The sequence below is a fragment of the Ambystoma mexicanum genome, chromosome 13, assembly GCF_040938575.1.
Source record: "Ambystoma mexicanum isolate Mex_15411 chromosome 13, UKY_AmexF1_1, whole genome shotgun sequence".
NCBI classification, from domain to species: domain Eukaryota; kingdom Metazoa; phylum Chordata; class Amphibia; order Caudata; family Ambystomatidae; genus Ambystoma; species Ambystoma mexicanum.
This window is the reverse complement of record NC_090938.1, coordinates 792,998,798-793,010,839: the sequence shown is the minus strand read 5'-3', so window position 1 is coordinate 793,010,839 and position 12,042 is coordinate 792,998,798. Positions and strand designations below refer to the sequence as shown.

The 12,042-nt window shown below is 46.5% G+C and overlaps 1 protein-coding gene across 1 annotated transcript in view; it reads left to right on the top strand.

The window, feature by feature from the left end:
• Positions 1–12,042, top strand: part of TCF19 (transcription factor 19) — a 45,011-nt gene that overhangs the window by 14,480 nt on the left and 18,489 nt on the right. Inside the window, exon 2 of the mRNA XM_069635184.1 lies at positions 387–1,344. Within this exon, the coding sequence (XP_069491285.1) occupies positions 387–1,344 (958 nt within the window). The remainder of the gene's footprint in view (positions 1–386; positions 1,345–12,042) is intronic.

Genomic DNA, 12,042 nt, shown 5'->3' with positions numbered 1-12,042 from the left:
ACAATGGTTTTTGGGGGGGATAATGGGCTTGGGAGGAGGAGAGTGGAGAAGCAAAGGGAAATGTCTCCTCAGGCCATGCCCCTTAACTAATACTAGCTTATATTTTGTGGGCTTCTACAGGATTAAAAGTTAATTTAATAATGTACTGCTCTGGTCTACAAACCTCTTTCCTGGGCTACATTTGCAACACACTGCTAAAAAAATCAATTTTGTGGGCTTCTAACAATTCAAAGCTTGGGCGATTTATTATTTTTTATTTTATATTGGCAGCTCATGTTACATATTGGTTAAAAAAGCATGCAGTTATAAAGTATTCCTAGGAAAGCTATCTAAGATCTGTCTTCTGTTTATGATCTAGTGTTTATATGCTGTTCTTACCCTTTTAGGCACATTTGTAAACGATGTCCGTATGACCCGTGGTCAGAGGGTGGAGCTTTCGGATGGGGACATGGTCACTTTTGGCCAGGAAGACTCTGATCGGCTGCCTGAGGGTTCGTTGGCCATGCAGCAGGAATCTGAATTCTACTTCATGTTCCAAAAAGTCCGCGTTCGGCCCCAAGACTTTGATGCCATCACTGCCCCCAAGGTTCAGAGCTTGTGTGGCTTCCAGCCTGTGAAGTTCACTGACAAAGGTGTGAACTCTGGTGGTGACCGAATCCGCGAGTTGGCCAAGTATCCGTCCAGTTCGGGTGCTACTCTTATACTGAACTCCATTGGCAGCATAAGCAAGTTCAAGCCTCAGCCTCTGACTTTCTCTCGCACCAAAGGTGACAGCCCTGGAGGGGCTGGCAAACAGGCTCAGGCCAGTCTGCCACAGCCTTCCCGGACTGCGGAAGAGGAGTCTGCAACCACTGCTCCAGTCTCTTCACCCGTCACCCCTTCCCGGTCTAAATGTCGCAACCGGCGCAAGTCCGCGCACACTGTGTTACCTGAGCTCGAGGATGAGGTGCCCCATGGGGCAGAGGAGCCGCCGCCACTGAAAAGGCCTAAAATGGAAAGGGAGGATGAATTTCACAATTACAGTATGGTCTGGTCCCCCCCTGGCAGGAGAGGTTCTGGGGAGGTGGGACAAAACAGTCCAAAAATTGAAAGGGAGGATCCTCCCAGCCATCAAAGTAAGGCCTGGCCTGTGATTGGCAGGAGGGCGTCTCAAGAATCCAGTGGATTAAAACAGCCTAAAACTGAAGCGGGGGAAGAACCAAGCCATTACAGCAGGGTCTGGCCTGTGATGGAAAGGAGGCTGTCGGAGGATGCTGGCGGACAAAGGAGGATAAAAACGGAGTCCACAAAGAGCGAGCCGTATGGAGAGGAAGCACAGTCGCTTAATGTGACTCCACCAAACAGGTGAGAGAGCTGAAGCCTTTCTTCAACAAATACGTCTGCTTTGGAAGATTCCATATGGGGACTGGGCGTGGGTATGTCTGTGCAGACCAATTCTAGATTTACTATAATCCTAGTCCATCTGTATGCAGAGCAAGCGTGCTTCCCCACTGTCTTGTGCCTCCCTAGGTGCTATGCAGGCCGCCTGTGATGGGCAGCTCTGTAGGCCATTTCCATGTTGGCTTTTGGTGGATGCTCATCATGGCCATGAACTGTTGGGTGCAATGTGTATGCGTTTACAATGTACACTTTAATGTATTAGCTTTGGTCTGTGATACCCGGTGCTTCTTTTTTCCTAACTCCCCAGTAAAGAGCAGGAGGGCCTCCTACTCTACTTCCTGTAGTCAGTCCGTGATCTCCTTTTCTGCTGTCGTCAGTAATCCATGATCACTTGCACCTCCCCCTTTCCTGGGTAAGGTGGTGGTGGTGGTGGTGGCAGCGGCAGACCTTTACTCCTAAACCTCTCCTATTTGTTTTGTGTTCAGGAAGCTAAAAAAGGAATCTCGACATCGTACCTTCGCACCCCCCTCTCCGCGCCGCCTCTCCTAGCTTTCCTTACCATGCCCTTGCTCATCCAGAAACGCATAGCATCCATCGCCCTTTGCCTTCTAGATACCTGTGCATTCCCTATGGTGTTCCTGGCAGAATTCTCTTCCCACGCGATCAGTGACCGGTCCCAGCTCCTTAGGCTTCACTGGGCTTTTCCGAAGGTATGTTTCGGACCTGCCGACAAATTATTGGAGACAAAGGTGCAAGAGTTCGGGTCCTATCTGCGGGCCTATTCTTTTTTTAAATGTATTTATTTTTTTGCTTCCGTTTGCTCTTACCACCTTTAAAAAATAAAATTATAAAAAACATTTTTAAAGTACCTTTTACTGTATAGAAAATAACATTATAAAGTTAAATGTTGCCATAAAAGTGCAGCAAAAAGTGTGAATATATGAATGCCCCAGGAATTCCCTTCCTTCCCACCACCAACATTTTGCACTTACTAACCTACTTCACCCAAAGCCCCACCATGCAACCATGCAAAAACCCCTCCTTGCAGAGCAACAAGTAGGAGAAAGTCACATTATTATTAAAAATGTCGTTTTTTTGTTAGGACTATTGGGAGTAAAACTTTGGTGCAGTATTTAGTTTCTGCGGTATGCTGAAGTAGGACTGTTCACAGGAGTAAAAGTATCCAGTTGCAAACTAGTAGCCAGACCTAGTCCCTTGCCTTAAGTTCTACGCATACATAGACAGCACACCATTTCTCACTTGACAAGAGTCCGTTATTGTTAGCCATTGGCTAGTGCAAGCTTTGAGCCCTGCTGTTTGTACACTTGTCGACCAACATACGGGGAACATTTTGGTTAAGCTAACAGTGAAGCATAGTCACTGGCTCCCTTAGTTGTCCTCATACACACAGGACACCAGGTCTTACTCGTCAAGAGTCCAGTGTTGCTAGGCAATGGTTCGATGCCAGTGCTCACTTTGAAGCTTTTTTACGCCCAATGCTTTCTATGGGTTGGGGCTAACCTCCAACCATTCAGATGAGTTTAAAGGGGCAACTCCATGTCCCATCCCGTCTCCAACACCAATGTTCTATGCCAAATGCCATTGCATAGTGCACCAACTTACCCGTGGCCCCTTTCACATGGCCATTGTATGCTCTGTTCACCAGTGTCTCCGTCCAATCGGCGCATCTTGGTATACTGAATTCTCACTGCATTCAATGTCCCCTTCCCTATGGTTCCCCTGCCGGTTTGTTGCTACCAGCCCCCCTTCACCAGGCCCAAAGTCGTCCTATGTATTGCTAGTGGAAAGTCAAATGTGGCACTTTTGTATTAGTGTTTTTACCTTTCATGAATAGTCTAGAAATTGTGGATTGTAATTAGTTAATTATAGCGTGCTTAATACCCAGGGGTTTCTAAGTGCGGTCCCAACCCGTCTTGCTTCCAAGGGGAGCGTGTTGCCATTCTACAAAGCATCGTATGCCTTCCTTGCCATATGTCTTGTCGCTTTATACCTTTAGGTATGCCACCATACCATATTTCTCCCCAACTAATGGGTGATTCCAGATCATTGAGGCCTCCATCACTTAGACTGCTGCCTTTTTTTCCCCACACAAATCAGTGCTTTGAAAGTGGCATTGGCTGCCTTGTGGTCCATGGTTTGTCCTAATTGTATTGTTTTTGTAAATGAGGGCATGTTTTTTATTTTTTGCCAGCTAAATGCAGACTGGGCATTCATTCTTTCTAGTTTGCCCCACATTAACTACTTGGGTCTATATGAAATGTCCTCCCATACATGTTAGGGTTGGGAAGGGACCGGCCTGCACACTTTTTTTAATTCTCTGATGGTGCTGTGTCATTGGTACCATTTTAATAGCCCTCTGTCCGCAATAGGGGCAGGAACGACTAGTTTATTTTTTGTTGGAGTTCGTATTCGGCAAGCCCTCTGTTGGGCTGAGGTTTCTCATGGAATCATTCAATGAGAGATACTGGAGAAACAAGTAAACGGGTCTGTGATTGCCACAATCCTCCCTGGGCTCTATCTAGCAGGATGTCATATGTACGCATAGTCATTGTTGGGATTCGGCCCCTACACCAGCTGCAACTCCATGCCTCTTCTATCCTTCTGTAAATCACGCAGTTTGTAGAGGGTGCAACCTGTCTTGTCACTCATCCAGACTTTTGGTTTACTAATCCATTCATTAGAACAGCTGAAGTGCCTCCATTATGTTTATTCATTCCCCCATGAGCAATGCCTTCTCTGCATCCAGCAAAAGAAGTCTTTCTTAGAGCTTCTATCAACCTGCAGGCGTGTGATCTGCAGCTTGGCGTCCTCCTAAAAATCCGGATTGGACTCATTAGGCCTCTGATAAGTGGACCTCTTGTCTGCAGTGAAATCTACATTAAACGGGGCTATCGTCCTGTAACTGGTGCATCCGGAGGGGTCTCTGCTCTGCCACATTTTGCAGTGGTTGAATTATGCTTGCAATTAAGATTGGCACGTTTCCATTATACAAAATGGTTCACATGTTTTGCTCCTATAATATCATGCGGTGAGATGCCTCAATGTCCCGATGTCGCTTCTCTGTTCTCCCTAGGGAGGACCAAATGGGCAAAAGACATCCTAACCCTTTTTTCTTCCAAAGGAATTTCAGGAGTATGGACTTTAATTCAGCCCGAAATTGCTGCAGTGTGAAAACGGGAGACGTGGTGAAATGGAAGAGCCTGAAAATTCAAGATGCAAGCTTCTAGCCGGCCACAAAAAGTCGCTCTCCACCTCCATTCTAGTAGACGATTTCTTAGTCGCCAACAGTGGCGAGTGACAAGTGCGACTTTTGCACCCTGTTTTATCACATTCACTCACTCTCCTGATCTACCCCAGGCGCAGTGTGCTCTACCTTCTTATCTCCCCCTTCCCCTGTTCCCACATTGCTCAAAGGTTTAGCTCAAACTGCCTCTTCAAATTGCGCCCAGCCCCGCTTTTAGAATCCTCCTCACAAACTTTAAAGGGTAATTCTCTCGGCTCATTCTTGGTCCCCTTCGACCTGTCCCAGTGGCTGTAGGCATGGCTTGTCTACATTAACCTTCTAGCCTGAAAGAGCAATAAAGCTCTTTAATTCCAAGCGACACGTGTGCATGAGATAGGAAGAGCCGGACATCATTTGTATAGAATCCTATGTTATATTCCTTGTCTCCTCCATGGAACCCTTTAATTCCCCCTAGTTCATGAATTCTCTCAGCCATAAGCTCAATTACCAGAGCAAACAAAAGCAAAGAGGGGACACCCTTGCCATGTACCTAAACATAGTTTAAATGTAATCAAAACCATTCCAATGACTTTTGCTAACACGGTGTGCTTTGCATATACTTCTTAGCCACCTCCTTTTAATTTGGCTTAAATAACACCCTCAAGAAATTACCACTTTCCCTCAATGCGAAAAAGGCATACATTAGGGTAAATAATTACTTGCTACCCTAGTGTATCATGTTAATTGCATTCGTGCGTTATCTGCCCTGTTGACCCAAAACCAATCCCCTTTGATCCGAATGGAATGAACTCTGCAGAACTGTGCTAAGCTCCCTGTAAATACTTTCCAGTCAACATTTAACAGGGATATCTGCCTGTAGGAGGCGCAGTTCTTAGGATTCTTTCCTTCTTTTGGGATGACCGAAAGAATAGATTTAAGGAATGACGGGTCCTGCCCCTTCCACAAGAACCATTTTGAAGATCTTCACCAATTTGGGGGCCAGGATGTCTACAAATAGTTTGTAAAAGTGAATGGTACACCCATTTTTCCGTGAAGTCTTTCCCGAGTTCATCACTTTAATCGCTGCCCTGATCTTGCATTCATAATTCGCTCCTCCAAGACCCCGAACTTCTGTTCAGGCATATTTTAAAAGTTTAGGAGACTTGGATATTTAACATTGATCACTGACCTTGTTTTTTTCCATAAATAATCAACTTTCTCTACGATCTCCTTTTGAAGCTACCTTTTTGCCTCCCTGATGTCACCCATGCTCTTATCAATTCCCTCTTGTATAAACTTACAGGCGAGTAACGCATCTGCCTTCTCTCCCTTTTCATCTTTTTAAGGAAGGGCATTTTTTGAGTCTCTTCCATTAGGTCCCCCAGCTCATTTTGTTTGATTCAGATCCCTCAAACCTGTTAAGATTTTGCAAAAAACAACTTCAGTTGAGGAACCTTTTCACAAAGGAACGCGGACAGAACTGCACGGAGGCCATGCCTGAATGAAGGAGGCTGGGATTGAGCCCATGACTGTTTTTGACTTGCTGAAAAGCTACGTTACGAATTATTAAATATCATAAGCCCTGATTTTGAAAAAGACGGCGGAGTCCGTTGAAACGCGTCATCACAAAGGGCACTTGCTTACTATACATTTACAGTCTTAAAAACCAGATTTTGACTAAGTGTAGTCTTTACATTTATTAACTGGCGCATGAATGCTCTAAAGTAACCACCTTCTTACTACTGTTTAGTTTTTGCCTTCTTGCAATGCCCTCTATTAACGTGTGCCCCTTGTTTCTCATGCGCTTCTTTTTTGCTCCCTCTCCAACCCCTCTATACTGCTCTAGCTGCATCCCAAATGCTCCCAGGGGGAAACATCACTCGCTTTATTTAGTTCAAGGTAACTTGATTTCTTCTAGGAAATCCGTGAACACTGGGACTGTAACCAACAACTCATTGAACTGACAGCGCCCCCCTTCCCTGTGGCACCACCACAATGTCATGCTCCGCCCAATATTTGGGACCACTTCTACTCTCTGGCCTAAGTTCCTCCTCCGTTGGTGCCCCTGGGAGGAAGAGTATAGACTCTGACCACTGCAGCACTTCCACGAGTCTACCACTGTATCTGCGCAACATCGCAGCAAGTGGGCTGACCTTTCCTTCATTGCCTGGTCCTCTCTCTCTCCCAATTGCCATTCTGTTTATCTGGGTCTCTCTGCCCAATAATTGCACCTCTACAACACAGTACCTGCAAATTCACTGTCCAGCGCTATTAATCTGCATTACCACCCCTCTATCATCAATACTGAGCACTTTAACAATGTTTACCCCTTCCAACTTCAGGTCCTTTGCCAAAATAACATGACCCTTCTTAGTATGTTTTGATGCTCAAAATAGTTTCCCCTCACTCCTCTTTCCACATTCTCAACTGAGTAAAAGTGAGGTGTGCTTAGACCCTTGACCATTTAAACAGTACTCTCCATGATCCAACTTTCCTACCATCCGTTGTGCCTACTCTATCCCCTTCTGTTCACCAATGCCCCGTCCTCCCTTCTAATACGTTCCGTTTAGAGGTAATCTAACTTGCCAAATCAATTTTGCTTTCCTTTAGCCACCATTCCCTTCCATGTCCCCCTAACCGCATACTTCTTTGTCCTACCCCTCTTGACCCTTTCTCCTCCCACCTATGGTATCCGTGAAGCACCTGGGCATCCCTCGTACCTCTTGTGGAAGGTTGTTTCTGAGACACTACCCTTTCTTGGCATTCCAGTCTGTTACTGGGAGGGTGGGGGCAGGGGAAGGTCCCCTCCCGTTCCTCCATCAGATAGTCCTTCACCTCCATGGCGTACCACTCCTCTTAATCCTCCCCAATCAAAGGTGGAAACATACTCTTCCAGTCTTCTGAAATCTAAGTGAAGTGTGCTAAATTTGATACTTTTTCCTTTAATCTGTTGCTCTGGTGCAACACCAGAATTAGTCTGTTCTCTATCTTGGCGAGACTGGCAAGGCATGGTTCCCACCAGTTTCTCCCTCACCTGTTGTATTTTGACTCCGCCATGGGTCTCTGTGGCCTTATCTGCGTTTTCGTGCTCGCTCTATCCGCCGTGCCTGCCACCAGCGTTTTCTTGTGACCTCTGGCACTACTCCCAGGTGACTAGGACTTGCCTTCTGGGAGATCACCAGGCAATCTGGGTGCCGTCTCTGCCACGCTTCTGTATGTCTTCCAGCAGCCTTCTACACAACTCTGCTTCCAGGCCTACAAATGCTGTGGCTCCCCACCCCTTCATCCCTACATCGCACTCCTTTCTCTTGAATTGACCCAATGCTAAGGCCCTTCTTTCCATGTAAGGCATCTCGTCCCAGGGGGTTTGGGGGTCGGGGGCGGCGGGGGGGGGGGGTACAAGCACTGGATGAGCCAGGCAATCAGGCTGACATTTTCACTACGCTCACTTGTCTTGACCATGGTGTACATTTTAACCAGATTGGGAGAGCATGTGGAGTGGGAGAGTCATTGTTTACTTAAACAATTCTATTCTTCACCTCAGTTGCAACTGGTTTCGTTTGATGGCTCCCCTTTTCCTTCATTGCTGCTATTTGCATGGCCCCTGATCTGAAGGGGAGGAGCTGGTGTTTTGGTAAGGGGGGGCGTTTTCTGTTGTGTTGATGAGTGCAGAGCAGAAGTACGTCTGTATGTAGGTCTGTTTCTATGTGTTTTGTTAAGCAAAGCATAGAGGGGTCTGTGCCCAGAGGAGCACCAGCCTGTGATGTGAGTGGGTTGTAGAGGGTGTAGCATTCAGTTTGTCTGTTGGGAGGGGCTATTTGTTGGCCATGTGTAAGTGGCTTAGCTGGTATGCACGTGGTTTATTTATGAACCTCTAGGATGACAATGTAATGTAGGGAGGTTTGTGGAGAACTAAGTGGGAAGGTTGGTGCCCCCCAGCCAGTGTGGGCATGGTGACCTCTGTAGTGTTGCACTTTGGGGAAGGTAATGGAATAGAGGTCCTGGCCTTTCTGATAACGGACGGGTGTTGCAGCGACTGATCTTGGATGAGTGGGAGGCCCCAGGATAATGCAGCCGTTGTACCAAGCAGGCGATGGGCGAGCATAGTTCCCGAGGACCGAGTGGGATTCCAGAGGAGGCAGCGTGCTGATCAAGACTGCAATATAAAGCTGTCCAGTAGCCATTTATCAATTGAAAATCCTATTTTGCCAATTTGTAAAATGTCTGCTTTCTGTGCCTGGAAGGATTTAGGCTGTATGGACAATGGAATGACCGGTGAAGCTGATTGGTTCAGATCGCTAAATTACAATTGCCTGGTCCAGTTTTCATGACCGTAATTCCCTCTTAAGTGCTATATATTAACCTAGAGTCTTTAAAAGTAAATTTGATGGGCAAATGAGAGAAAGTTTTGCTCTCAGGTGATTATTAAAGTCACCATGACAATCCCATCCCCTCAGCATGTTGCTGAGACTTTTTTCTTATGTTAAAAAATGTTTGTTTTATATTGCCATGAACAGCACAAATGATCAACGCCACAGCACATGTAGTTAAGCAATAATGACAAACAGAATGCTATATATTACAGTAGTGACCATATTCTACTTATGTAGCCCCCCCCCCACAACCCACATAAATACGCACACTGTTAAGGCACCACTCTAGCCGAAGCTTCTCTACTTGCACTCTGTGGGCAGCCACACCTTCTACAGAGTAGAGACTTGTTCCTCAATGTTAATGCAGCTATCCATATCAATGGTGCTGAGACTTGTGTGACTGCCTGAGGAGCCACACGTAGACGCATTGCAAGTGGGGGGGCTGCTTATTTAAACCCCCCCTAGCCTCTACCTCTTGCGTGGCCAGATCATTATTTTGTACCTTTCCACATCACCCTTCTGCGTCGTCCTCCTTGTGGGCACTTTTCTCTGTTTATATTTCAGTATCCTTACTGGTGTCTCCTTTGCTAGATGATGACTCATTGTCATGCATTTCTAATGAAATGGTTACAGGAAAATTGTTTGTGTGTGTGTATGTATATATGTATGTGTGTAGCTGCTTTGCTGCTTCAGAATTTTTTTTCGACAGAGGGCGCTGTATGCAGTTTTGTCGATGTCCCTCGAGGGCATCAGTCGACATCCGCATAAATGGCGCATGCATCGCCCGTTGGTTTCAGTTTTGTTTTTCCTTTCCGCTCTGAAGAGGAATTTCCAGGCGTACCCAAGACAGTAAGCTCACAGAAAGCATAGTGTAATAACACGTAAATTGTACGGCGGGGTAGGCTGGGAGGGGCGATGAGGAATACGTGGGAGGAACATCCAATCGAAAGAACGTTACATGGGGTAACCTGTTCTTCGAAGGGATTGTGTTCTCCCACATATTCCTCATCTTATGATAGACTCCCAAAGCAGTAATAATTTGGAGGTGGGAGTACCAATTAAATTTAGATCTAATCGTGGACAGAATGGAGGATGGCTTTTGCAACCTCCCTGACTGGAAGATGAATCTAGGCAGTAATGTTTTATGACGGTATGGATAGACTATCAAGTGGCCGCTGAACAAATATAATTTATTGGGACACCTCTTTGAAGAGCTGCAGAGGTTGCCATGCCCCTTGTGGAATGAGCCCTTAGGCCTTCGGTCCTTGCCCGCTAGTCTGTAGCATTCACCAGTAGCCAGGATAATCCATCTGGATGTTGTTGCTTGGTGACTGCCAGGCCCAATTTGGTACCAGTAAATCCAATAAAAAGTTGATCAACTTGGTGACATTCTGGATATATAAAAAGCCCTTTTTGGGTCCAGTCTATGTAGCCTCTCCTCCTTTCCTGGATGAGGAGGTGGGTCGAATGTTGGCAAGGTAATTTTCTGTGACGAGTGGAAGTCGGAGACTACCTTCGGTTAAAAAAGATTTTACCCCGAGAGTAGTTTTGTCTTTATGGAAAGTGGTATGAGCAGGTTTTCAAGAAGGAGCCTGTCATCGTTTACTCTGTGGGCTGATGTTCTTGCGATAAGCAGAACAGTCTTTAATGTCAAGAGCCTTAAAGGGCATGAATGTGAAGGCTCAAATGGAATAAATGTAAACCTTAACACAAGATTGGTACATTGAATGGAACTGGTGGGTATTCATTAGTAAGGCCCTTCAAGAATTGTACAAAGGGATATTAAAATATGAATCCTCTTGTGAGGAGCGCTTGAAAATGGAAAGCGCTGCTAGTTAGCCCTTAATGGTGCCAATCTGGAGCCTCAGATTGGCTCAGTGTATCAGAAAAGAGAGCACCATGGGTGTGTCACATAGGAATGGATTCACAGTCGTATCCTTGCACCAGTTGCTGAACTTACTCATGCGTGAAGGCGGAGTGTCTTCACCTCTGGATGGAGAACCCGACCTTACTCTTGCGAGAGAAGATCCTCTTTGTGGAAGATATCTTGGAGGGCAGATGGACAGGTCAGAAGGTCCGGGTACCATGTCCTTCTGGCCCAATCGGGATCATGGACTTCCTGAACTTTCTCAATCTCCTGATCACATGAGGAATGACGCGGGCTGGAGGAAATGCATACAGGAGCGGAAATTCCTAATCTACTATGAACAAGTCTCCTAGAGCTCCTCTTGGGGAAATTCCCTTGATCAGTACTGCTCGCACTTCTGGCTGACACTGGTTGCGAACAGATCCACTTGAGGGGTTCCCCAAAGGGTGAAGATCTCTTGAAGGACAACCTGAGCTAGTTCCCACTTGTGGGAGACTGCTCTACCTGCTCAGAGCAACCGCTGCCGTGAACTGCAGACAGATTCCTTCTTGTATTGCCCAGAACCAGAGCTGCATTGCCTCTCTGCACAGTGGTAGTGATCCTACGCCACCTCTCTTGTTGAGGTAGTACGTGGCCACTGTTTGCATTCTTTCCTCGTAAAGAGGGCAGGAAGGCCTTCAGTGCTAGTCTGACCGCCCTCCGCTCAAAAAGGTTGATATGTAGTTTGGACTGGGATGGAGACCAAAGACCGCTGATGTCAGATCGTTAGTGTGGGCTCCCCACCCCATGAGTGAGGCATCCGTTACTACCGTTCTCTCAGGTCATGGTTGCCTAAAAGATTCTCCCATGAGAATATTGTCTTTGAAAGCCCACCACAGAAGGTTCTGAGCAACTCTGCTCGGAACTTGCAGTTGGTCCGACATAATGCCTGAGAATTGGGACCATTGTGTCCTGAGAGCCCATTGAAGAGATCACATGCTCAAGCGGGCCTCTGGCACCAGGAAAATATACAGGATGCCATGAGACCGAGTAACCTCTGAAAATCGAAGGCCTGAAGATACTGAGCATTTACCGTCTGCAGAATGTGTTGAGCTCTCACCTCTGGAGGCGTGGCTTCCCTGGGGAAGTATCCAGGACTGCTCCAATGAATTGGAGTATTTGGGGTGGTATTCTATGGG